Source organism: Chelonia mydas, chromosome 3, assembly GCF_015237465.2.
Source record: "Chelonia mydas isolate rCheMyd1 chromosome 3, rCheMyd1.pri.v2, whole genome shotgun sequence".
Classification (NCBI taxonomy): domain Eukaryota; kingdom Metazoa; phylum Chordata; order Testudines; family Cheloniidae; genus Chelonia; species Chelonia mydas.
Window position 1 is genome coordinate 121,786,057 of NC_057851.1, and position 25,972 is coordinate 121,812,028.

The 25,972-nt window shown below is 40.9% G+C and overlaps 1 protein-coding gene and 1 long non-coding RNA gene across 6 annotated transcripts in view; one reads left to right on the forward strand and one right to left on the reverse strand.

Annotated features, from left to right (window-relative positions):
- Window positions 1-541: 541 nt before the first annotated feature.
- LOC122465099 lies at window positions 542-13,598 on the forward strand. The gene is made up of 4 exons (XR_006289665.1): window positions 542-737; window positions 3,063-3,137; window positions 4,278-4,317; window positions 7,290-13,598. It is a non-coding gene; the product is annotated as an uncharacterized LOC122465099 (long non-coding RNA).
- LOC114022199 overlaps window positions 12,217-25,972 on the reverse strand; it is a 125,903-nt gene continuing 112,147 nt past the window's right edge. For all 5 annotated transcript variants that reach the window (XM_037895133.2, XM_043543196.1, XM_043543195.1 and 2 more), the window contains 4 exons: window positions 22,023-22,088; window positions 19,096-19,202; window positions 16,737-16,796; window positions 12,217-12,892 (listed from right to left, as the gene is read on the reverse strand). In XM_037895133.2, coding sequence (XP_037751061.1) covers window position 12,892; window positions 16,737-16,796; window positions 19,096-19,202; window positions 22,023-22,088 — 234 coding nt within the window. In that variant the 3' untranslated portion in view covers window positions 12,217-12,891. The remainder of the gene's footprint in view (window positions 12,893-16,736; window positions 16,797-19,095; window positions 19,203-22,022; window positions 22,089-25,972) is intronic.

Sequence of the window (25,972 nt, forward strand, 5' to 3'; positions counted from 1 at the left end):
ACCTCCAAGAGAGGCGTCGGGTTTATGTCGGTGTAGCTAGGCCACATTCTTTACATCGGCTGTCTTGTCAATTTCAAGGCTCTGTCTGTAATCCCCATCACAAAAGATCAGTGCTTTAATGTGGTTCAGTAATGTGGTGTGTGATAATGCATTTAGTCCCATATACATAAGTGAGACCACGCTGTGTCTATGCCTTGTGGCTAGGGGAATATAACGGGACCCCGACATGGAGAAAATTCATTGTGTAGATGGGTGTTTAGCACCTGCCTGTTGTGGTGAAACCTAGGAGCAGTCCTGATGGGAGACATGTTCCCTTGGGGCCGGAGCACCTCTAACTAACCGAGGTTCAACAGGGCTCTGCTGGCTGGAGCCCAGGGGGGAGTAAAGGCTACTTCAGCGATGCTCTCATCATGCTGCTTTGCTCATGAGAGGCAAGACGGCTCTGCACGTGTGCTACGGTGCCCACCCCTCCCCCGGCACCAGCGTCTCGCGCTGGCAGCCCGCCAGGGACACCCGCCACCGCCTCTCCCTCCCACGTGACACCACGCGGTAGTTCCCCGCCCCGCGCGCCGCATTCAAACGCCGGCCCGTTCTGGGGGGCGCGCGTGCGCGCGCTCGGTAGACTCCTCCCTTCCCTCTCTGGGGGGCTTCTCACCATGTCAGGCAAGGAGCAGCAGCACCAGACCCCCGGCGCGAGAGCGGGGCCGGCGCGAGACCAGGAGGCCGCACGACTGCAGGTTGGAGTAGAGCCCCGCCCCTTCTCGTCCCCACGCGCGCTGCTGTCCTCGCGGAATCACGAGCGCCTGCTTCTTTGGGCCGTGGTGGCGTCCGGTGGAGCGGTGCATGCTGGGATGGGGGGGGGTCACATTGTCTCCGGCCAGGGTGCCAGCCCAGGAGGGGGGGGGCTATGGGCTGCCCTGGGTCCTCGGCGCTGTCACGGGAGCGGAGACGACCCGCCTCGTCGCCGGTTCCCGGAGTGTGTCGTGGCTGTGGCGATACGCGGTGTGTACCGGCTGGCCCAGCTCCGCGCGGCCGTGCGAGTCTCCCCCTCCCCGCCCGCTGTCAGAAACCAGGGCGAGCCCCTCCCCCCGGCCCCGCAGACTCGTCCCCCGCGGGACGAGCTGAAATCTCGCGATGTTTAAGCCAAGTCCGGCGGGCGGGGGCTTGGCTCCGCCGCCGGTGGCCTTGACCCGCCCGCGCCGCGCCCCCTTTTCCTCCCCCGCTGTCCCCGTCTCGGGCCGAGCCTGCCGGGTAGGGGCCCGCCTCAGGCTGGGGGAGCAGCGTCAACGTGATGCCTGTGAACGGGCCGTGGAGCCCCGCAAGCCGAGGCGGTGCCGGGTGCTCCGGGGCGGCGATTGGCAGGTGCCACCGGCAGGCTCTGCTCCGTCCTCGCCTGAGCGCTGCCCTCCGCTCCCCTGGCGCCGGAGGGGAAACTTGAACCCAGGGAGTGTAAACGTGCGATGTGGCTCTGGGTCAGCGCCGGGGCTAGGCGGTGGGAGCCCCGTGCGCCCTCCCCTGCCAGCACCGCGTGAAAGGCGAGTGCCCGGTGTGACTGGACCTTAAACGGAGAGGATGTCAAAATAAGTGTTTACAAAACCTAGCCCATAGAAAATGGTTCTAGGGTTTTTATCTGAACTGGAAAGAGTTAACCAGACTGTTGCCTGGCCGCCTTTGCAACACAAACATCTCAGTATCACCTGCACATTTCCCTAAAACATTACAAGGATGTAGTTTGCAGTTATTGTGAAGCAAGTAACTTGCGTCACGCACCCAAATTTCAGCGCAGGAAGGGGCAGCTTTTAGATTAGTAGTGAAAAGCCTGTTTGTGCGGGTCAGTGCCAGAAAAAGTTACGCAGTCTGCCTTGTGGGCTTAGCTCCTTTTATTTAAAATGCATCGTATGTGCAGACTCGTCCTACGGTAGTGATCTTGTTATGAAAACTTAGCTAGAGACTTGCAAAATTACAGAAAAATCATTGAGGCCAACTGTTCTATTGAGTATTTTGTACAATTTTGCTACTGAAATAAGTGTGGCTTGCTGAATATTAAAAGGAGTTTCTGCTAACATAATGCTTTCTTTGTGACTTTGTGCAAATCTCATAGCCATTCTGTGCCTCAGATTTACATCTGCATAATGGGTATATATTGGGGGTGCGGGGGGACAAACTTTTTGGCCGGGGGGGCAAACTTTTTGGCCTGAGGGCCACATCGGGTTTCCAGAATTGTATGGAGGGCCGGATAGGGGAGGCTGTGTCTCCCCAAACAGCCAGGTGTGGCCCAGGCCCTGCCTCCTATCCAACCCCCTCCCACCCCTGGCTTCTCGCCTTCTGATGGCAGCCCGGCACTCCTACCCCATCCACCACCCCCGGCTGACTGCCCCCTGCTGCCGCATCCAACACTCCCTCTCATTCTTGACTTGCTCCCTGGGACTCCTGCCCCATCCAACCCCCCTGTTCCCTGCCCTCTGACCTCCCCGCCCCCTACCACCACCCCCAACTCCCCTCTATCCAACACCCCCAGCCCCCTTACCATGCTGCCTGGAGCACCAGTGGCTGGTGATGCTACAGCCGTGCCACCCAGAGCACTGGGTCAGGCTGCGGATCTGCAACTGCACTTCCCGGCTGCCCAGAGTGTTGTGCTGGCAGCACAGTGCACTGAGGCTGCGAGGAGGGGGGACAGCGAGGGAGGGGCCGGGGGTGAGCCTCCTGGGCCAGGAGATCAGGAGCTGGGCAGGAGGGTCCCGCGGGCCGTAGTTTGCTCATCTCTGGTATATATGATACAACCTACCCTTAACAGATATGTTGTGAAGTTTAATATATTACTGTTTGTAAAACATTTGAGATGCTTGGTGCTATAGAAAATGTTATTAAAACCAGAACCGTAACATTTTAAAAATGTACAATTAAAATGGAAGTGGACTGGGTTTAGGTATATTTTGGGAAGAAATGTGAAACCAAAGCATAGAGTTGAGTCCTCCAACAGAGTGGTAGTACATGTGTGTAAAATTATTTATGATGGTGTTTTTCCTTTTTTTTAAAAAATTTCCTTTTAAAAACTCAAATAGGAGGAGCTAAAGTCTCTTGAGCAGATGCATTCATCCCTGAGAGCCCTCCATCAAATGATTGCCTCCTGTAATGAGGTAAACTGCATGCACATTTACAAAGTACTATGAACATAAATTCTCTTTGCCAGTTGGGTGTATCTAGGCACTGCATAACAATAACACTGCATAACAACATGATGCCGAATGGGAAACTTTTTGAAATCTTGACAGTTTTTTACAGTACAGGAAGAGTGTTTCCCACCCAGCGGTAGTCCTGGTATCCTCACAGAACACCCCCTGGCAGTCTCTCCTCACTTATAACCAGGGGTAAAAAGCTTGTGTATGTGTGCTGACCACAAATGTGGCAGCATGGCACAAGGAGGGAGGCCTATTTAGGGTTTTATAAGTCATAACCAATGACAAACTGCATCTGGGGACCAATGGACCACCAGTGCAGATTCCAGAGTACTGGTGTCATTCATCCCAGTGAAACTGTGCTCAGTAAGCAATTGTATTCTGCACTAGCTTCTGTCTCCAAAAAGTTTTTTAAGTTACTAGTGAATCGCAGGTAAGGATGAAAGTACTTTGTTAGAACTCAACTAAGCTAAGAGTTGTTATGTGGGCTTACTGGCTTACTCTCGAACAAATTGCTGTTCTTATGAAAATAATTTTTATTAATGTCTGCTGGTGTTCAGAGTTCACTAGAGATTCTCTGGAACATATAAAGGTCACAATGCAAGAATTCTCATACGACACCATACTATTCTGACCTCTGTGACATAGGGATGATGCTTCTGGGCATCTCTAGTTTCCACTGCACTCTCTGGAGCATGGAACCAATTGATCTTCTATGGGATAGTACACTACTAGGCTTTATCTTTGCTAATTTAGTTTTGTTATATAAAAATTAGCAAGTATTATAGATTTCTAACTCATATTTTGGACTGAATTTTAGATCTGCTTGAAGGAACCTACTAGAAAAGGAAGGATGTCTTTCTCAAAAACAAAATGCCTTTCTTAGGGAAAGGTTTGATCATGCATTAAAGCCAAGACTCTGTCCTATCTTACCTTAACTAATTGATCTGTTTTTGAAGAGAGACTCCTCCAACCTATTATGGGGTGGGTAGGCACAATTTCCTAGTGGTGTCATGAAAATTTGTTGGGATGTTTAGCTTAACTTTCCAAAACTTGGGAACTGATGGCATGATCGTTACTTGTGCTTTCTTTTTTAAACAGACCATAAATTCTCTTGTCCAGAATAACAACACATTAACAGGTTAGTATTATGCTACTGAGGTTTTTTTTAAATCTGCATAGAGGGGACTACTTTTCTAAAGACTAGGAATTTCTTTAAAAGCTTTGGGTATGTCTATGCTGTAATGTAAAAACCTCTGGCACCAAGACTCAGAGCTCCAGTCACTTGACTTAAGCTCAGGCTGTGGGGTGTCAGGCTGTGGGGCTAAAAGGAGCAGTGTAGACATTCAGGGTCAGGCTGGCATCTGGGTTCTGAGACCCAGGAAGGGCTCAGGCTCAGGATCCAGCCCAAATGTCTACATGCTACTTTCAGCCCTGCAGCCTGAGTCTTTTGAGCCTGAGTCAACTGACCTAGGCTTTGAGACTTTGTGCTGCTGGGCTTTTATTGCAGTGTAGATGTACCCTTAGTGAAACAATTTGAAATCACGCTCTGTCTCTAGTTGCAGGTGTAAACACCTTTAAAAAGAGCTGCTAGGGAATTCATACTCCCAGCTATCTTTTCACTTTTAAAAAAAGAGCTTTTACAAAACCTAATTTTAATAGAAATGTGCTTGTGACGTCTAATGTCAGTAAACAGTTTTTGTTTGATATGAATGTTTAAATGCATGCATACATCCTAAACACTGCAGCATTGTGCCAGTGCTTTCCTTGCGGTTTGAGCTTTGTGACCCTGGAGTGTTTCTTGTAGTCCAATGTCTCCTTCTGGCAATGTTGCTGTGTTCTGCAATAGTGCTTTCCGGCAGCATTTGGCAATTCCTTCCTTTCACTGTCCACTGCCAGTGGGAATTCCACTGCTCCTGGCTCCACGGAGTCAGCAGAAAGCAAAGGTGTGCTTGGCTCCTGACTGCACAGCTAAGTAGTGCTATGGGAACGAAGAACCAAAACTATTGGCTAGGAGGAATGGAATAGGGTCAGTGAGAATGGGTAATAGAAGAGCATGGGAGAGGGAAATGGGGGGTGGGGGGTGTTAGAAATTGTGAAAAGAACTAGAGAGTAAATAAGGGAGACAGAGGGGGGAACAGAGAAGATGAGTTTTAGGACTGGATGTAAATAGATGGAGAGGAAAACTCTGATGCAAGAGACTCAGTGGAAGAGAGAACAAAGAAGGAAGAATAGAAGGCAGGAGTGAATGGAAGAGAGCAAGTAAAAGCATAACTTTCAGGCTAAAGTAAACTATTATGCATGTTCAGTTAATTAACACTCCCTCAAGGGGGAGAATGCAACTGGACTTATAGTTAATGTAATATTTCTTTGTATATGCAGAAAAGATATGGCTCTTGGCTGCATATCACAAAACGGACTAACTTTTTGCACTTAATTCATCTTGGACAAGAATAAAAATTAATTTGAAAATTTTCATTTTTAATAATCTAAGATATTAGTGCTACAGTTAAGGACCTTTGTTCAATAAAAATTGTAACCTTAGCATATGAATTTAATTATGCATACTTTTAGCTGCACTCAACTATTGCTGTTTTTCTGTCTCTCTGCAAATGCTAGGACTCTAAATGCTCTCAAAAAAAGTAAACTGACCCAAAAATTAGAAGTTCTAGTTTTGTGGGAAATTCAGCTTGCAATGTGCATTTACAGGTTGTTGATCTATTACTTTAGTTCTTGGGTGATACTAGAGGTTTAGTGCGGAAGGATTAATATTATTTAAGTGCCAAAGTCTACGTTTTATTTTAATATGTAATTATGTGGACTTGAATAAAAACTCTCCTATGGGAACCCGATTCTGTTGTGGAAAATGGAAAAGAAGTTTCAAGTGTAGGTGACAACTTAAACCCCCCTTTTTAAGAGAAGTATATAAAATTACAAAAGTAATAGTAATCCTTACTGATACTCTTATAGTCATCTAATATTAATTCTTTCTACTAGGTTGCTTGCACTATACTGCAGCAAAGTATTAAGCATTTCTGCATAATCTGCACTACAATGCCCTGTGTCAGTGGTTCCCAAACTGGGGTTCGTGAAATGTTACAGGGGATTCTTGGGGAGGGCGGGGGGGGAATCCCTAATGGTGGACAGAGCTGTCCCTAGGGACCCTGGGCAGCCCGGCACCCCTGAACTTCCAAGAGCTAAGCAGATCAAAGCAAGCACATCTATCACACTGAGGAGATTTAAACTTCAAGACTCCTTATAAGAAATGAAAAGAGGTGAATATTTTTTGCTGTTTTTAAAATTAGACAGCTAGTATTGTTTTTAAAATTATTATGAAGAACAAGTTTAAGCTTTGTGGTATAGTGTGTCATTTGCCTGGACTGCTGAAGACCTGAATGCTTGTGTAGGAGGAACTCTGAGTTGGCTTCTTACATCCCTTCATGCTGTTTCACATCTGATACTCCTTGATGAAACATAGGAGCCTTGTCTTATAACAGGCTTATTCAAAGTGATACAAGCTACGAAAGTGAGATTTTGGAAGAGTGTTGCCGTTTTCATAATGTAATAAAAATACTGTAATGATAAACAATAAATCGTATGCAATAAGCATGTCATAAAAACAAATTTTATATTTCCAAGATCACTGCTTTTCTAATTTATACTTGGGTAAAGGAGAAAATCCCTGGAAATACTCATTTTTAGAGGGGGTTTGCGAGACTTGACATTTTAGTGAAAGGGGTTCACAGGTTGTTAAAGTTTGGGAACCACTGCCCTATCTTAATGCAGACTGATATGTCAAAACAGGGCAACACACGAATAATCCTTGTGGTATAACTCTTGGGCCTAACAATTAATGGTTCACTTATTAGTAGCTAAGCGTAGTCATAGAGCATTGTTTTTTTAAAAAAAAGTCTAATCTTTGTTTTACATTTTAGCACTGTGACTGCTTTTAAGAACTAGTTTCTTTACTAATCTGTTTTGAAAACTTGCATGTATTGTAGGTGTATTAATAGCGTTCTAAATGCTGACTCTTTAGTTGTAGTGATTTGAAATATAGGGCTAAGAAAATATATATACTTTGTTTCCATTTAAAAAAAACCTTCTCTCTTTTAGACATGAATAAAGGCTGGCAGATTTTCTTCACTGGACAGAGAGGAGATTTAAAGTAACTTGTTTCATACTCCTTATGCTATATTTTGAATGCTTTTTAAAAAAGCATAAGTTGGAAATCAAATTAATTATCTTGAAGTGGAATCTTGCTAAACCCTCATGGAATTGTTTGTCATTGATTCAACTGGATTGAACATATTTACAACTACAGGCTTGGTCATCAGCCATAGACAACAACTTGGAGCTGAAAACATCCCATCAACTGTAAAGAAGATAGATGTTTTTTAATATTGGACTTGAAGTGGCTTAACAACGAACACACCTTAAAGTAGTGGACTCACTGCAACCTCATTTTTGTTATTTCTGAAGTGTCTTATTACATGCTTCATTTTCTAACTCCTGTCTTGAGGTCTACTGCTTACATTTTTGTTTACATAAATGACCTGTTTTATTAAAATACTCTGGCTGTCAAGGTACTCACTTCTTCAAATTGAAACTTGCAATGGAGGAGTTTTACACAGCAGTGGGAATGCTTCATAGCTATGGAGATTACTGACCCTAGCAGTTGACTTCAGCATGTTGTCTTCTGTCCACAGGATATTAATACTAAAGGTAATGCACTATGAAGGAATATTTACTTATCAGGTGTGCAGTGGTGATTGTATCTATATACAATAACATGCAGCACCAGCCCCATTCTTCCAACATTTTAAAGCCATGACCAGTAATTTGTATTCATCCATGCATAAATTGCATGAAAGTTTGCCAGTTTGGTCGAGGGATGGAGATATTAGATAAACTTGTTCTAAGCATCACAGCTGTAAAATGGGTCAGAAAACCAAAGATGATAGCCTGTCAATTTCACTGATACTACATTTCCTAAAGAATCAGATAAAACATATAAAGATGGTTCAAGTATGTAAAACTTTGATCAATTTAAAACATTGCCTTTAATATCTCACTCATGATGGATGATTTTCTATGGATGTTTCCCTCCTGTTCTCCTCTGATAACCTTCACAGGTGGGTAGGTCTTTACTGCAGGGATTGGAAGCAGCAGAACAGTCAGTCAAGGAAGCAGTGCCTGAGGGGACCTACTCATCAACTGATAGTCTCAAATTATTTTGCCTCCAAGTAGTCTGATTTATGACACCCATGAGTTGTTTGCATTCTTTCAGTAGAGAACCATTATTTCACCATCTTTGGGTGTTTTTTCAAGTCTGCTCTCTCTTCTGCTGAGTTGGTCTCTCCCCTCACAGTGCTAAGTGTCCTCCTCTGCCACAACAGCCAGTGATGTGTTTGATTTGCAGAATGGCTGATGAGCCCACTTGTGTGTGAAGTGCAACGTCTCCCACAGCATGACACACAATAAGCTTGTTGCATCCATTAAAAAACAAACATCTGAAACTGAGCACATTTAATTTTATAGTGAATGTTTAGAAGCTTACACTATAGATTTACATGTAGATTTTAGATTAAAGAATTATGAGTTAAGTGTATTTCTGACCAAATGCCCATAAGTAGCCTGTCTGCCTTCTTTGATTAAATGAAAGCTTGTCTTGCATCTAAGTAATTGTTTCTTAAACTAGACTTCTCTACTTTTTAAAAAATCTTCCTCCTTTGAGTTCGTCACTCAGCTTGCAAGAGCTCAATGAGAAATTATTGCTGATTTCATCACATCAGGATAAACTGCAACAACAAAAGCATCAACTGGTTCACTGGGGTATGTTCCAACAATTAATACTGTAGATCAGTTAAAGATTAGGAACCCAGCCAAATTGTACAGTAAATTATCTATTTTCACAAGACACATTTATCATCTGTTTTGAACCACTCCATAGTAGCACTGCTTTAGAGCCAAATCCTGCTGTAATTAAAGTGAATGACAACATTCACTTTGTCTTCAATGAGATCAAGATTTTGGCCTGTAGGAAGTTCAATTACATTTAGTACAGTGATTTCATAATCTAGGTACATCACAATGTGTGCGGGTTACGGCGTAAAGATCTACATAAACCTGCAATTCCATTGCTGTTGTGAGTTTCTGTATTTTAGTCATCCTTTTCTACTTTAGAAAATGGATTCTTTGTCCACATAATTAGTCCAGTAGGTAACTGTTGACTTAGCTTCCTAAAATTAAAAAAAAAAAAAAAAATTAAGATCAGAGATGTATACATTTATAACTGTATTGAGGCATTAACCTACATATGTATTAGGCTGCATATTCAACATTTTTGGTTGAAACAGCTTGTGATAGCATGTTGTAATACTTTGTTATAAAATTTCTATTTCTCTATTGTGCCACCTTGCTTCATGGGAGTAGTAGTTTGGGTTCCCATTCCCCCCCCCCACCCCCCATAGGCTGAGCTTCCTTCTCAGAGTACATCTCCCAGCATATAACGTGGTCACCCCTCTGCCCAAGTTGTATGGTGTGCCTTGAGTCTCACATCACTTCCATTGCATCATGAGTGATCCAGTCTGGCCAGGGGGCCTGGGCTATAAGGGAGAATGGGGAGATCAGACTCCCAAACTACAACTCCCATAAAGCCATGCAACACACTAAGGAAATGGAAATCATTGTTGAACTGACTCTAAATGAATCTTTTTTGGAGGTTCAGTTCAGCTAACCAAAATGAAACATTTTTGATTCGGGAATGTTGAAACGTTTCATTTTGATAAAAAAATGAGAAACTCTTTTCCTATTTCCAAACTGATTTTTTTTGGAATTTCCATTTTGCAAAAGAACTGATATTTCAATTTTTTGTCCCAGTTTGGGATAAAATGGTATTGGAATTTCTCAAAGGACAAAAATTCTGAATTTTTGCTCTACTTCTGATGCCCCCAAGTAAAACTATATTAGTGGCCTATATATGAGCAAAGGGATTTTTTTTAAATGGGAGATTGTCAAACCTAAAGCTGTAGGCTTCACTTTAAAGTAGAAGATGCCCGTAGAAGCCCATCCTCTCATTCTAATGTTTGGCAGAGATGTTTGTAACATTTAAGGTCAGGGTCCTACAGTCTTTACTCATACAACTCCTACTGAAGTCAGTTGCAGGGGAGGAGCAATTCCCTTTGTAAAAACTGGGCACAATGGGACTAGAGTAGTGGGGGATTGCTTTGAGATTTACACATAAAACAAGATGAAAAATCCTTCTTTCCCAGTAAATATTGGTTTTAGTCTCCAAATTTGCTATGATAGTTTTTCACAGGAGAATTTAGTTTTCTATTTATTTTTTTGGGACAAGATTTAGTAACTTTTAGATGGAACTTATTAAAATATTCCCTCTTCAAACTCTTTCACTGTTTTCCTCATATTTCTTTGGTTCTCTAAATTAAAAAAAAATTCAGGTTTTTCATTTCACACAGCAACTCCTCTTTAAGCTGATACAGGTGTACAGGAATGGGAAATATTAAAGTTATTGCAGTAATTTGTCACAGCCAAATGGTTTTGACAAAGAAAACTGAACACACTGACTATATGTCATCCTCCACACACTGTTACAGAGCTAGAGATGTATGAAAAAAGTGTTTTGTATGGTGGGACAGAAAGGAAGAAACGGAAGTGTGGAGAAGACATGGGGAAACATGAATGTTGGGCAGATAAATAGCCACATTAAGGGAAGGCGGAAATACAGAAGTATAAGGTAGGTGAGCACTAGCAATTTTCTGTCCTCTTCCCTTGATAGACAGCCCAACATGGGGCACCACTGCTCTGAACCAGTACCTGGGTGCTGCAGTCTGGTGCCTTGGCCAGCTGTAACCAATAACCTTAGGCTTTCCACCAGGAGAACAGCTATAGCTCTTCTCTGGCTCAAAGTGGTTTAATTCTCCAGCAATCTGCAATAGGTCCATCCAATGGAGAGGGTAGTAGTACTCCCCTGCTGCCTTCTAGCTGTAATCTCCCCATGTTCCCTAATATCTTTTCTCCCTGTTCCCCAGCAGGCCCACTCCCTGCCTCATGCTCCATATGTCCTGCCATGCCTTGCTCACCCCTATAACTTCCTTGTGATGCTCTGATAAACCCACCCCTCATTGCCCCAATATAGTCCCACTCACCCTGAAGGCTACTGGCCAGCAAAAGGATTGGTAGCAAGGGTCTTGCTCTGATGAACCTCTTAAAGGTGGAGAAGCTTTCTTGGTGATGAACCCCAAGACATTTGCCAAACCCAGACTGTGTCTTTGTTGTGGCAGGGTATGCTGGGCTTGTTAGCATAAGTGACTGCAAATTCAATCCTCCCCTCTGCCTGACTTCCCACCATTTCAAAGGGATAAAGCAGTGGATGAATGATGCTCCTATAGAGCAGTTTAAGTGAAAAGAAGGATCGCCCCCCCACCCCGCCAATGTCCGAGTTTCTGCATGTATTTGTTGGTCACTTGGCCAAATTTCTGACCTTCGTTCTGTGTTTACAGCTTCCACTGATCTCAAGGGGAGCCCTCTGTGTGCACTGGAGGGTAGAATTTGATGCTATAATAGCTCTGTTCTCAGAGTATTACAAGGAACTTTTAATCTATGGGGTAAAAGTGTATGACAGCTCCTCCAGGCTATACAGCACTGACCTGATGGGGGACAAAAGAGTAAATAAAAATACATGCCACAACTGGATTTTTCAGAACCACATCTTCCATGGTAAGAGAGAGGCACAGTGATCATTTCTTGTGGGGCAAAGGCATTGTTATTGTATTTCTGATCCTCCAAACTGTAAGACACATCCAAAACATCTTTAGAAAAGCTTAGTAGAAATAACCAATCTAAATAATTTCTCAGTGTCTTTATCTGTATTATAGTGCTATGGTAGCAACCTCATAACTATGGTTGAGATAGATTTTCTGTTCTAAACTTCTGATTTTTGCTTTTCATTTTCTTTTGGATAGAGAATATCCAATCTTTTTCTCATACTCTCTTAACTTTTGGGTGCATTTTAACTCCAGAATAGATAACATGGATTTTATTTGCACATGAGAACAGTTGACTGGTAAGAAATATATTAACAAGCATTCCTACAGTCAGATAAACTCGATATCAGCTTGATTTTAAAATTTCCAACTTGGTATGCATGGCACATAGTCCTGCATGAGGAGTATGTGCTTTGCTTGAAGAGATCTAGTTTCAAAATAACAAAATTATGGACATTTTAAAATGTATCCTGAGTTTGCACAGCAGGTTTAATCTTAACTTCAGAAGCAAGCACCAGGGTGTGATGCTCTGAATATTCACCAGTGAGGATATTTGAAAGCTCACACCTACATGTATTTTAATGTGTGATCACTCTTAAGAGCTGCAATGTTTCAAGTAAAATTTACAAAAGGAATAAGGGGATGGGACCCTTATTATATATCATATAACAAATTTCTATTTCCAGTCTAAATTAAAGAGCATAGGCAAAGCATGTAGCATACTCACATTTCAACAGCTCCTTTATTTTCATGTTGTTTCTCCTTTGAATTGTTTTTCATTTCTTTAAAAACTAGGCGTGTTTTGGAGAAGCCCCTGTGACATTGCTCATGCGGTTTCCTATCTAGCAAAATGGGAAATGTGCTTCCCTCTATCCCTCTTTCAGTGGAGCTGTTTCCAGGTTGTTTATGATGACTTGGAAACAAGTATTCCATCTTGGGATAACAGAAGCACAAGAGGAGGTTACACAAAGCAGCCCTGCATTTTCAAAGCTGAACACTGCAAATTGTTCTTGTAAAAAAAAAAACAAAAACCCAAATGATATTGGAAACAAGGCACCTGGCAACATAATATGTTCAATTCAACCTCAAACTTGTGATTCATATTTGTTAGTTAGCTAGAACTAGATGATCCTCTTCAGACCGATAACAGTTTTAGACTCTAAAGGAGACGCTTTCCCTGCTGTTCTGTGACCACTACTTCAGCTGGAATCATGCCGGTAGGGTCATACTCAGACCTGATATCCAGTTGAAGTGCCTATAAAATCCAGACCATGATATAGCTCAGTGAACCATGCAGGAGACACTTTGAAAGAAAAGTTAATGAAATTTCTTTTTCAATCCAGCATCATAAATACCTGAAACCAGTGTAGTAATAAAGACCATTATCCAGTGTAAGATACACCCTTCGTGGACTGTGATGCTTTTTGGTATTTTTCAATAAACAGGCATCTCCAGTCATTTAGAACAGAAGAGAAATTATTTCCTTTTAATTTGAAATAACATTTCTTATTTATGCTAATAATCTATCATACATCAAATGGGAATGCAAGAGATTATTTTTACCAGAATTAGATTGGCTTATTCCCTCAAAGTCTCTCTTCAGCTTTCTTATATTTCTATAGCTTTTATTATTAGAAAATGAATCTAGTGCCACCTTTTTATGGCATTTTATAAACATAGGGCCTACTGCCGATTCCATTGAGTCAATGGGAATTTTACTTTTGACTTCAATGGAACCAGGATTGGACGGGGGGGGGGGTGTGTGTGAATGTTTCTCTGCCTTGAAGAGTTTTTGCATTATTTTAGTCATAACACATAACTACAATGTTACAATAAGAACCGTTACAATTATTCATAACAATAAGACCACCAAACCAGTTTCCTGGGTCGGAGAGTTTTGATTAGCTCCTTGTGGAACCAGACATCTTTAGAATATAGACCCCTCTGGTTGCTCTGTTGCCCACTGGCCAGCTAGAAGGAGACAGGAGCCAATTATCTCCTTGCTCCCCACAATCTCTAATTTAAACCTGTGTCCAGCGTTTCTTGAGCGTGGTTCCCCATTTTAGCTGAACTCACCCTCCCTCTCCACAGTTGTATAGGACCTGTGTTTTTAGGATGTTGTGGGTCTGACCAATCACCTGGGTCAGGAAGGAATTTTTCTTATCAGGGCCAAATTGTAGGTGATTGAGTTTTTTTCGTCTTCCTCATAGGCTCACGGAGACACAGTTAGGTTAAATAGGAATAGGACTTAACATTAGGAATTGTATGACTACTTAGTCCATTGCAACTTGTAGCTGGTGTCCAGTGCAGATAAAAGGCGAAAGGGCCAGCACCCAGAAATAAGAAACCTGGAATTTCACTGATGGACCTCAGGCCTATGGGGAAAAGGGAGACCTGAAGTCTGCACAGAGCTAGGTCCTTCTTTGATACGTCTATCCTCTTCACAAGGAGGAGAGTGAGAGGATTCAGCAGAGCAAGCTGAACCCTAGGGGTAGGCAGTGCAGAGTCTAGCCTGTGGTATGGGCGACATGATAGGAGCACTGTAAACCCCACACTGGATCCTCTTCTAGGCCTGGAACAGGGAAACAGGGCAGTAACACTGGGGAGGGGTGCTAGGTTTAGTAAAGTTTTGGCCTGCTGTTTAAAATCCATCCCAATGTCTGTCCTCAGCCACCTGAATGTCCTGATCGAGTCATCCAATGAATTCTAACATATGTATTGAAATAGATTATTCACTTACACATTTTGTCATTATTTGACCAGCTCTATAGATAATGGAATAATAATTTGTATATGATTTATTCTATACATTTTCCCCATTAATTGCTAAATTATTTATTAGCAAATAACTTTTTGACCAGTTGTAATTTCAGACAGACAGACAGAGGAAACTGCTTATGGTGAAGTAAGATACAGACAAACTCCATTTATAATGAAGTAGAATGAAAGTTCCTAACAGTTTCTGTGCCATGCAATGTGCAAACTGCAATTCCCGTTACACTGAGCCTCTGCTAAGAGTAAAGGTTTTCTATTAAAAAAAATCAAAACAAAAACCCAATTTCATTGTAAGTGGGCTTCACTGATGACTCAACATCTTAATAAAAACTGGCAAGTGTACGAAGGAGATGTAAAGAGAACTTTCATGCACAAAAAAGGTGGCATACTCGAGCCCAACATTTTAAGATTGCAGTGTTTAGAGTTAGAACCTAAAACCCATATTTAGGCAATTAAACAAGTGACTTGATTTTCACAGGTGCTCAGCACCATATCTCCACTGAAAAACGGGTTACTTATTTAGCGATTTAAGACCCTGATCCTGCAAACACTGATGCATATTTGCAGTATCAAGGCTTAAATATGGATTTAGGAACCTAATTCTAAAACATCCAGGTCTAGAAAGATTGGTCCTACTTGTCTTCTGAAACACTTAATGCTGTTTTCTTAACAGTAGTAGTAATCTATGCAAGTAATGTCCAAAAGCCCCAGAAAATGTTTTAGTGAAAACCATCTCTTACACACAATTGTATACAACAATATGTTTTTTAATCTGTTCTGTGTGGAAAGTATGCTTCTAACAGAATATATGCCTAGGGGAAGTCACACAATCTTTATTTTACAATACATTTATATTATTCTACATCACTGCTCACATTCTCTTGTGTTAGGTCCCACTTACGTGATGGGGACACAGGTCATGTTCGCACTACACCTTTTTAAAGTTGTATAACTAGACTTGGAAGGATAAAATTTTTATCAGTAAACGTCAGCAAACATCAATTTTATCATCCACAGTCCCAAACACAAGAAAAAATATTTCCATCAATAATAATCAAAATGGGCAAAGTAAGAAAAATTCTGCTTGAGAACTTATACGTTTGATTTAAGAATATTTACTCTGTGTATTTTGACATGTGATGTTGACAGTTTGTGTTTTACTGGTTATAAAAGCTTTAACTTTTTGAATCTCAATGTCTATTGTCATTAAATAACCACTGTCTGACCACTCTCATTGTCTGGCCCCTGTGTAATTTCCTGCAACTGTGAAAACTTAAAAACAATAACGATCTTAAAAAAAAAAAAAAGCTTTCAAATAAATATTGATATTATTTGTCAAAATTATAAACAAATAAAAATCAAATTCTGCCAAGCCTAGGTATAACCAAGTCCCCTAATAATGCCTTACTCCATTCCCCTGCTTTTAGCTAACATGTAATACTGCAAAGGAGATTGAAAACGAGGGAGGAGAAAAACTGTGGCCCCACTAAAGTTGATGGGAATTTTGCCTTTGACTTTAATGGAGTCAAGATTTCACCTGGGTTTAGTCTGAAGTTTATTTTAGCTGTTAGGTAAGTAGGAAGCTAATAGTGCGCACTGATTCAGGCATAATACATATAGGAATTGTGAAAACTTCCGCACATATTTCTACTAATGACCCTCTGGCCTGAACCCTAATATTTCAATCCTGGGCCTCTACAGAGACTATCAATTGTAACAAATTGTGTGGTGGTTTTGTAAGGTGAAAGGCCAGTGCACAAATCCACATACCTACCACTGATCTGTCTGATATGCAGTCTGGACTTTGAAGCATACTGTAAAGCTTTAAAATAAAATCATATTCTAGGCATGTAGCATTTGTAGTGACAGTCAAGAAAAGCGCTTTAGTTATTACTTTGCCTTGGTGAACTATTCATTAAAACACTTAAGAAAAACAGCATTAACAGTAGTAGTAATCTATGCAGAAGGTATAGATGATAGCAATGACCATTTGACTACTAACCAGATCATGGACACTGTGCTCTTTTCAGCAACTGCAAACTGGCCATTTTTCTCCAGCAGCCTGTTCCAGGTAGCACCAAACAGAGAAAAGCAAATTTAGAAGAAAGCAGTGAGGATCATCACTCTTTGAATACACAGCAGATGTTATCATAACTAGAGCTGAGCAAATATTTAATTTTTCAAACTGGTGGCCATGCTAAGGGGGGGAAAAAAACCCGCTTTGGTTAATTTCAAATCAAAACTGAATTGTTTTTTCTCACCAAAATGAAAAACTGGAAAAAATAGTTTCAGATAGATTTAACTTGAAATGAAACATCACTGTGAAATGAAACATTTTGACGTTATTAAAAAAATTTCCCTCTTTTTTTATTCAGCTCTAACTCCTTACTGAATATGACCTGAATTAGAGGATAGATTTGGTCGCTCCGAAACTACATTTTTGGGCATATTTACCATTCTCTAAAAAAAAATTTGCCCAGCTCAAATGATAACTCCTAAATAGTGTTCTTTGAGAGTCACCTCTGTCCATTCCCACTTACAGATATGGCATCTGACATTGAGATACGGAAGCACCTTGAAAACTTGTGTCTGCTGGGAGGACACATGAAAGATCTTGTGAGAGGATGACATCATTGCCCTACTTTGAATGAAGGACTGCAACTACCTCAGTTCCTTCTCCCTAACTACCGACTGAGTCCTCATGTTATATAGAGCTCTGGGGCAGAGGAGAAGGCAGATGGGTAGTGTGAATGCACAGAGATGACTCTTGAAGAATGACAGTTTACTTTTCTTTCTTGTTTGAGGCCCTCTGTGCATTCCCACTTATGGGAGATTAGCAAGTAGTGTCCCACCAGGTGGAGGGTGGATGAGGAGTTCTTAGATAAATATGAACTGTAGCATTGCTCTCCCAAACTGGTCATTGACACGCGATGCTAAATCCAGGGAGTAGTGTTGTAATAATTGGGGGCCTGCACAATTACAGTAAACGTGTTCTTAACTGTAAATACTGTAAGAAAGTTTATTAGCTGTCACAAGAACCTATAGCAACAAATGTTGATAGGAAAATGTGCAAAAGCAAGAGACTGAAATAGTCCAAACACAAAGGACTACTGATATAAAACTCAAGGACTGTATTAAAATTATGCCTGGTAAGTGTAAGACCAGAAATTAATGAACCAAAATTGGTGCGTTGGAAAGTACGCCTAGTGAGTGAACAAAACAATGAAGGAATGGACTATTCTGCCCATTACTACTTTTTGGGGGTCCTAAAAAAGAGATGGTGGGCTGAAAATTAGCAGAGGCTACTGGAATGCTGGCTGGCTGAAAAAAAAGGGAAGAAATGAGCTCCATCATTGTCACCCTTGCCATCTCCTGGGAGCCTGGACCTTCTTCATCCTGATCCTGAGATGTCCTGATCAGACCAGGCCAAGAAAGAGGGACCCAGATGGCATCTCCAGCTGTACTGGCTACGTCTGAATCCCGAATGCCATCTGGGATAGGAGACTTTATTCTCCCATCCCACCCATCCCTCGTGTGTCCTTTTCCTTCCCCCACCTTATTTCTTTTCTTTCCTATCCCTCTCCTTTCGTCTAATAAAAGTCTGGCTTAGCGGGCCAAGGCTTCATATTTTGCAGTGCTGCTATAAGCCTGTGACTAGAAAGAGGCCGTTAAATACAGTGCCCTAAAAAGTCATACTGTGGTACAAGTCTGTCAGGTCTCAGAGGATATGTCTCCTCTGCAATTAAAAACCTGCAGCTGGTCCGTGCCAGCTGACTTGCTCTCGAGGGGCTCGGACTAAGGGACAGTTTAATGACTGTGTAGACATTTGGGGTCAGGCTGGGTTTTAGGACCCTGCAAGGTGGGAGGGTCCTAGAGCTCAGACCCAAATGTCTACACTGCAATTAAACAGACCCTTAGCTCAAACCCCGCAAGCCTGAATCAGCGGACATGGGCCAGCCACCAGTGTCTAATAGCAGCGTAGACATACCCAGAATGGCTACTAAGACTATGTGCTGTGCCTGTGTTTTTCCAGCAGTGAGGTTACAAATGAGAGTCGACACCAGAGACAAAAGCTGCATGGCGGCTGACATGGCAGTTGGGCACTTAAGTCCCCCTTGGAATCCCATCTTTAGTTTATCTGCCTTGGAAAGATGAAGGGCTCAGCCAGCCCTCCTAGGATTTGTACCAATGACTCCAAGGAGACTTGGTATTCCAACCTCACGTGTAAACCATTAAGTGACTTATGAACTATATCAGCTAACACAGCTGTGTGTTAAAAACAGAAAAATACAGCACACGAAAATGTCCCGACTTAACTTACACAAACATCTTCATACAGTTTGTTCATAACATTAACTGACCTCTTGGAAGACGTCATATTAAGAAGGGCGAGATGATACATATGATGCAAGTAAATCAGATGTCGTTCATGGTGGAAATGCTTCCCAGTCCTTTTGCAAGGTTTGCTCTGTAAATAAAAAATAGCACGTAACAACTTATACAAAGTACGAGTTTATTGAGCAGAAGGTTGAAAATTCAAAGCAACTTTTATATTCAGGAAGAATGAAAGACGATGATTACTTTTAGGTTTCTGTACTAACTCTTACCTCCTGAAATATCTATGCACTTGATTCATTTGAAAAAGTTTTGAGCTTTGCACTCAATAGGTCCTACTACTTTGCACTCAATAGGTCCAATACTGAAACAGTCTAATTTATTACAGTGACATAAACCCATAGTAACAATACAGAAGTCAGTTTACACCTCGTATGTCAGATCAGCATGAGCCCAGTAAATTTTTAATTTAGTTTAATTTTCATCAAAGGAAACGTAAGTTTTCATATAACATACATTTTGAAAACACTGATACTTTTAATATTCACAGTCACCTGCAGCACACTTCCAGCTGCATTTAGCTTTCTCTAAAGTTCTAGCTGTCTGGTGCACTGAAACAGCTTATCCTAAGAGGTAGTGCCTTCCTCTTATTTTGATAAAGTCCATTCCTATCACTTTGTGGCTGGTCTGGTTACCCACAAGTCCACCCACTAGTACACTTCTTCCAGTTTGCATAGCATACAAATGCTTCCTACATTAATAACTACACCTGAATAATAATTTTTAGCTGTAATCATATTTTATCATTACATGGATCTCCTTTGGCTCAATCTTCTTCTAATTTATTCATAAGTTTGGCCTTCTTTGTAACCTGAACAATTCTCAACACCCAGGGATTGAGTTAGTCAATAACACTTCCATAAATAAAACAATATAGAGAAGTTGTTTTATTTTTAATACAAATGGTTTGGTTTCTGGAGTTTTGAGCTACTTAAGGGCCCAGTCCAAAGCCCATTAAGTGAATCGGGGTCTTTCTACTCTCTTCAATGGGCTTTCCATCAGACCCTAGAGGCAGGATCAGTTTTTAATCAATGACTGAAGTAAATGGCCCGCTATACAGTGCCTTCCACATTCGGCCCTCTCTGCAACCCTAATAAAAATCAATAGGCTTATATGAGTGAAATGAAGAGCAGAACTTGTCCCAGTCTATATGCTCAATGGACTGCTCAAGTATATTTAAAAAAGCCTGTTCTCGTTACTTGTACTGAACCCCCATCGTTGCATAGCCCTTGTATGTAAAAGACCAGACAAAAAGTCATTTTGAATACATGCTCAAAACAGCTAATGAAGTTATACACAACTTAGATACAGGGATAAGTTGTAAATACCAAATGGCTAGTGTATGTGTTTTTAATTTTATTTAAGAAAAATTGACTTAATATACTATGTTCTCAATCCTCTAATGAGCTCTGCATGGACAGATGCCTGTGCTTCAATAATCTGCCTATGTGGAGCTCATTGCAGGGTCAGAGCCTTTTATTATTCATATATATATGTCTATGCTATGAAGCATTATGTACATTTATGGTGCAATTTAAATAACCATTTATAAAGGTCCATATACTGCAAAGACTGAAATGTGTGTAACTTTACACTGATTTCAATGGGACTACTCATGTGCATAAAAGTTATACAATAGAGAGCAAATACATCAATATTCATCTACTGAAATAATTTAAAAAATAGTAATTCCTCCACCCTGAAGGAAAATTATTACGGTAAAAAAAGTCACCCAAAAATCCTTCCACATTTTGCTGACTAAGTTATTTTAACTGGTCTGGTTATGAAAAGGGTGCTTCTTTGTTGCGGACATTTCCTTTCCTTGTCTTATAGTTTTGCCTTTAAAGCCACGTAGACAGATACAGATGGACAAATAGGTGTTTTGTTTTGTTTTGAAAAAGCTTTTGTTGTGAGAGAGTCACTATAACCAAGGTTTCATTGACATGAATGGCAAATAGGCAAGTTTACAGCAGGATTAAGCTAATTGACTAGAAAGCCTGATTGTGTCCCTGAAGGGCTGGATCCCTGAAGTGAACTGCATGGACAGAGGCACTGGATTTAAAAGAAAGCTTAGAAGAAGGTACAGAGTTGGCCTTGTCATTTTGGGGGTAGGGTAGTGGGGGAGGAGCCTGGCTTGTGAAATAATTTTTCACTGACCCCCTCCCAAGTGTGACAGAATCCCATCCACCTTTGGCACCCCACTATGCACAGGGCCAGCCAGCCTACAAACTTTGGAGAGGGGCAGCAAGATAAATCTTTGGGATACACCCCATATTTAACTGACACCGAAGGACTAGTATGAACAGCCTCAACTCCCATCAGAGTCAATCAGAATGTTAAGGGTGCTCAACACCTTGCAGTGTCAGGCCCAAAATGTTATCATTCATAATTTGTAATCAATAAACCCACAGAGCAGTTCCTTTGTTTTGAGTCCACATTTCATTTTTCAGGAGCAAAAAAACTGTGTCTACAGGGCAGCCCTGAATATCAGAAATGTTAAGTATTGGCGAGCTTCTGACAGAAAGTCAAAACCAGCTCGCCTGGCTTTGTAGTTCTCTAATCAGCCAAGTAAAGGTGACTTGTGAATTTCAGTGGCAGGAAGCAGTTTATAGTACAGTAACCTAGCCCATTGTCTGGGCTTTTTCTGCTCAGCTTCATTACTATTACCATGATAAAGACAAGTGTTTTTTCTACTTCCCTTTCTTCCCCTTCAAGTCTCTGCTTGCTCTTGACTCTTCTGAATTTCACTTTGATACTTCGACACCTTGGCTCCTCTCCCAGACAGAATAATTACAAGGGCTCAAATAAACTTTTTTCTTTCTTTCTTTCTTTTTTCTGGTGGGGAGGGTGGGTGATGCAGAGATGTTGTGAAGATTTGTTGAAGGAAACTCACCACCTCCTGAGTTCTGGATTGCTCTTCAGGCCTTTTCTGCAATTCAGAAAGCCAAGAAAGCAGCAGCTGTGGGAAATAATTCAACTCTCAGATTTAGCATGAAAGAGATAACCAAAGTGGAGCTCACCAAATATGGCCCATAGCTTCACTCATCTTACACCAACAAGACCTCAAGTCTCTGCCTCCAGAAGTTCAGAAGCTGACAGTAATTTAAAGTAGCAGCAGAAAAGCCACAGTCATGTGATCCAAAAGTTGCATAGAATATCTAACTCAGCTGCCTTGTTCAGGTCTCATTCAGCTAAAGAAAACAGACAGCTAAGATTTTAAATAAGCATGGTCTACTGCTGCAACTGCATTCCTGAAAACAACTGTTAGCTTGCTCAAGTGGTGTGATCCAACATATCTGAGCAAAGCAGTTAAGAGACAGGCTGGGGATTTGAAATATCCAGCTTCAGGGCAAATATCCTGATTCCGCCCATGTACATAGGCAGAGTAACTCCATTGACTTCACCGGTGAAACATAGATCAGAATCTGACCTCATGTACAGAAGCCCCTAACCAGTCATATTTTAATTGAAATTATATAGAATGAAATAATTAGGCCAACTTGTGCCTTCGTGAATAGCCATGCAGCCCCAAGCACATAAATAAGGTGAATGGGTGTAAGTAACAGAAGAATTTGGCCCACTGGCTGCAGATAGGACATTATTAACAAAAGGAAAAAAACCAAAAGCATTGGTATTAATTCTTCAGTCGAACAGAATTTGTAACCTTCTTGACAGTGGTTAAACCATATGACTTGATGGAAGGAAAGTGGGATTCTATTCCTGGCTCTGCCACTGATTCAGTGTCTGGCCCTGGGCAAGTCCCTTGACCTCTCTAAGCTTCAATCTCCCCTCCTGTAAACGGAGGAAAATAACACGCATATATCTCCTAAGTATTAGAAGCTACATTTATTAATGTGTTTATTAGATTTCCTGATAAAGTACATTTATTTTTATCCACTGACAAACATGGTACTACTATAATTTAGCACTTTGTTTCCAAAGCAATGCAGAAATATTAATGTCTTACTATTCAGTAGCCAATTTAAAAAGCAAATCCATTAAGAAATATTAATAAAGGGAAAAAACCCTCTGTTTTATGGCTCTTTGAAAGGGCCGCATTCCTAAACAAGACAGCAGCCCCTACCAGCCAGCTAGGACATGGTTCAGTAATGATGCAAAGGCAAAATGCCACCTATGTCATCAACATAATTTCCTAGGGTGCCTGGACATTCTCTGGAAGTCTCCTATGCAAATACAACTGTGCTTAGCTTACGAGATCTTGAGATCCAGAGATCCCACGCTGATAGGGCTGCAGACATAAGTACACCAGAGAATAATCAATGTATTCTAGCTCACATTACACAAAGGCATATCCCAGATTCAAACATCACTGTTCTCTTCCTGACATCAGAACAGTGAATTGCAACTTCATCAGCAACGTCCACTGCAGCTATTACAACAGTGGCAGAGAGAGAGAGACAGAGAGACAGACAGACCCACATACTCCTTTACTTCAATACAAAGCAAAGGTAGCCAGCTGGTGGAGAAAACTGAAAGGGCAACATAGCAGTCATTAAATCTCCAATCCATATTGCAATAGAAAACAATACACTGTGGAAATCCTGTGTTCTGGTGACCTCATAAATCACCTTGATCCAAAATACATACGGACTCTAGAAACCAGCCTCAAGAGAAGTATTTCCCTCTCAACATCTATTTTATTTACTAGGGATACTGCCACTTATTAGGGAGTGAGATTACAGAAAATAGATCATCGGATGCTGTAGCTCACGAAAGCTCATGCTCAAATAAATTGGTTAGTCTCTAAGGTGCCACAAGTCCTCCTTTTCTTTTTGCGAATACAGACTAACACGGCTGTTACTCTGAAACCAGAAAATAGATCTTGTTGCTTTTTCTTTTTAACCTGTTTTCCCCCCTTACGTTGAATCTTTTCTAGAGTCTTGGGGCCTGATTCTCCTCTTACATTACTGTAGCTCTGCAGACTTCAACAGTTACTCCTGACTTACAGTGCTGTGAGACTGCAATCAGGTCCTTACGTCTTGACATGTCATCAGGCTAAGACATCATGTTATTTTATTTGTAATGCACCTAAAACCATTATGACAGAGAAAAATATAGTTTCTTAGTAAAATATGTTACCTTATATTTCTCACTACCTGATCTAAGAAACGTAATACATTGTTCTAACAACACAAGCAGCCCAGGAATTTTAAAGTTAATGTTATTTGTTCAGGGCCTCCCCCTATCCACAACATTTGCAGGTGTTGCCAATGTTTTTCATTTGAGGCGCTCCCAGAAGTCTTTGTGCCAAGCTGTCAACTCACCGATATTCTGTCAGCTTCCTCATCAGTTATGCCAGGTTTCCAGAAAGAGAGAGAGAGGCAGCCCTAAATGAAAGGTTTTAGCACTACACACAATTTCATATTATTTTATCATAGTCCTATCAGGATCCATAGTCTTATCCACAGATCCTGAAGATCATGAATCTAGGAATGCTGGGGGAATTTTTCCCCACCAAGTATCTGGTAAAAATTGGTTCCTGATAGGACTATGATGATAAAGTATTATGAATTTATACTTGACCTTTAAGGAAAAAAAATCAACACACCTTTATCTTTTCTCAGGGAGCTGTTTGGCCACATGTGTGTTTTGTACACCTTTCAGTTAAATCAGAGGTCCAAAGCAGGGGAAAAATACAAAAGAAAGGAGCATCAAATGGACTTATGGTACTCCCTTGGAGGAGTCCGAGTTAGTAAACCAGTGAATGGCTGACAGACAAAGAAAAATATGTATATGAATTAGTGTAATAGACAATATAGACAATGTCCTTCATTTGATAAATAAATGAAGTTTAACTGGAAATTATAAATATGAGTTAAAATACTCCTTTTTTCTGTTTCTGAACATCACATGTGAAACTAAAAATGATGCTTTATGTACTAATTAGGTAAATTATTGTTGAGCTATATATATATATTTTTCTTTTCCTTTCAAGCTGTCCTTTTACCTTTTTTAAAAGTTTGTCTCCTGCACTTATCTTTCATACAGGAACCCACTGAGCCAAATTCTGCTCCAGTTTATACTGGTATTTCTGAAATATTAGAGCATGATATTTTATGTATTTATTTATTTTTTAAAAATCACTAGTTAGGGCAATAGATGCTTTCTTGGGCAGCTCTCACAACTCAAATCAGTTTCTGTAACATAAATCCTCCAGTTTGGAATACACTATGAAGATGAATGCCTTTGCCAGATTTATCAAAACAAAGTCATCTGAAAATATATTTTGCATGTTCCTTATCTTTTTAGATGTGCCATGATGTGGCACCCTTGTTGCATATACAGAATGAATAAGCAGATATTTCGAGCTCCCTACCCTGAAAATAAATGGATGATTATTTTAACAAAGTACACATTCAAAGAAGCACATGGATCATTTCAAATCAATGTTTGATAGACTTAAATACAGTTAAAATAAACACACTCAATATGTTTGAGAATCTCCTCAATCGGAGAACTCACATTTGAAACCCTCCTACACATAAAGGATCAGATTTTATGACAGACCATTGACGTCAATGTCGTTATTCCAATTTACAGTGTTGTAATCAAAATTAGACTCTAGCTTCTAAATATATAACCAGTCGAACACAGGTTTTAAAATTTTCTCTTTATCCCTCTGTTAATCACAATTAAATAAAAACTAGACAAAACAAAACCACACACACTCCAAAGGCTCCGATTCAAATACATTCAAAATGTAGTTGCTACAGCAACTGTAATTTTTCCATGGCATCATCAAAGTATACTCTCAGGTACGCTAGTGCCAATCTGCCATAACCACTGGGGCTACCCGGGAAATTCACTTGTGTAACGAACATC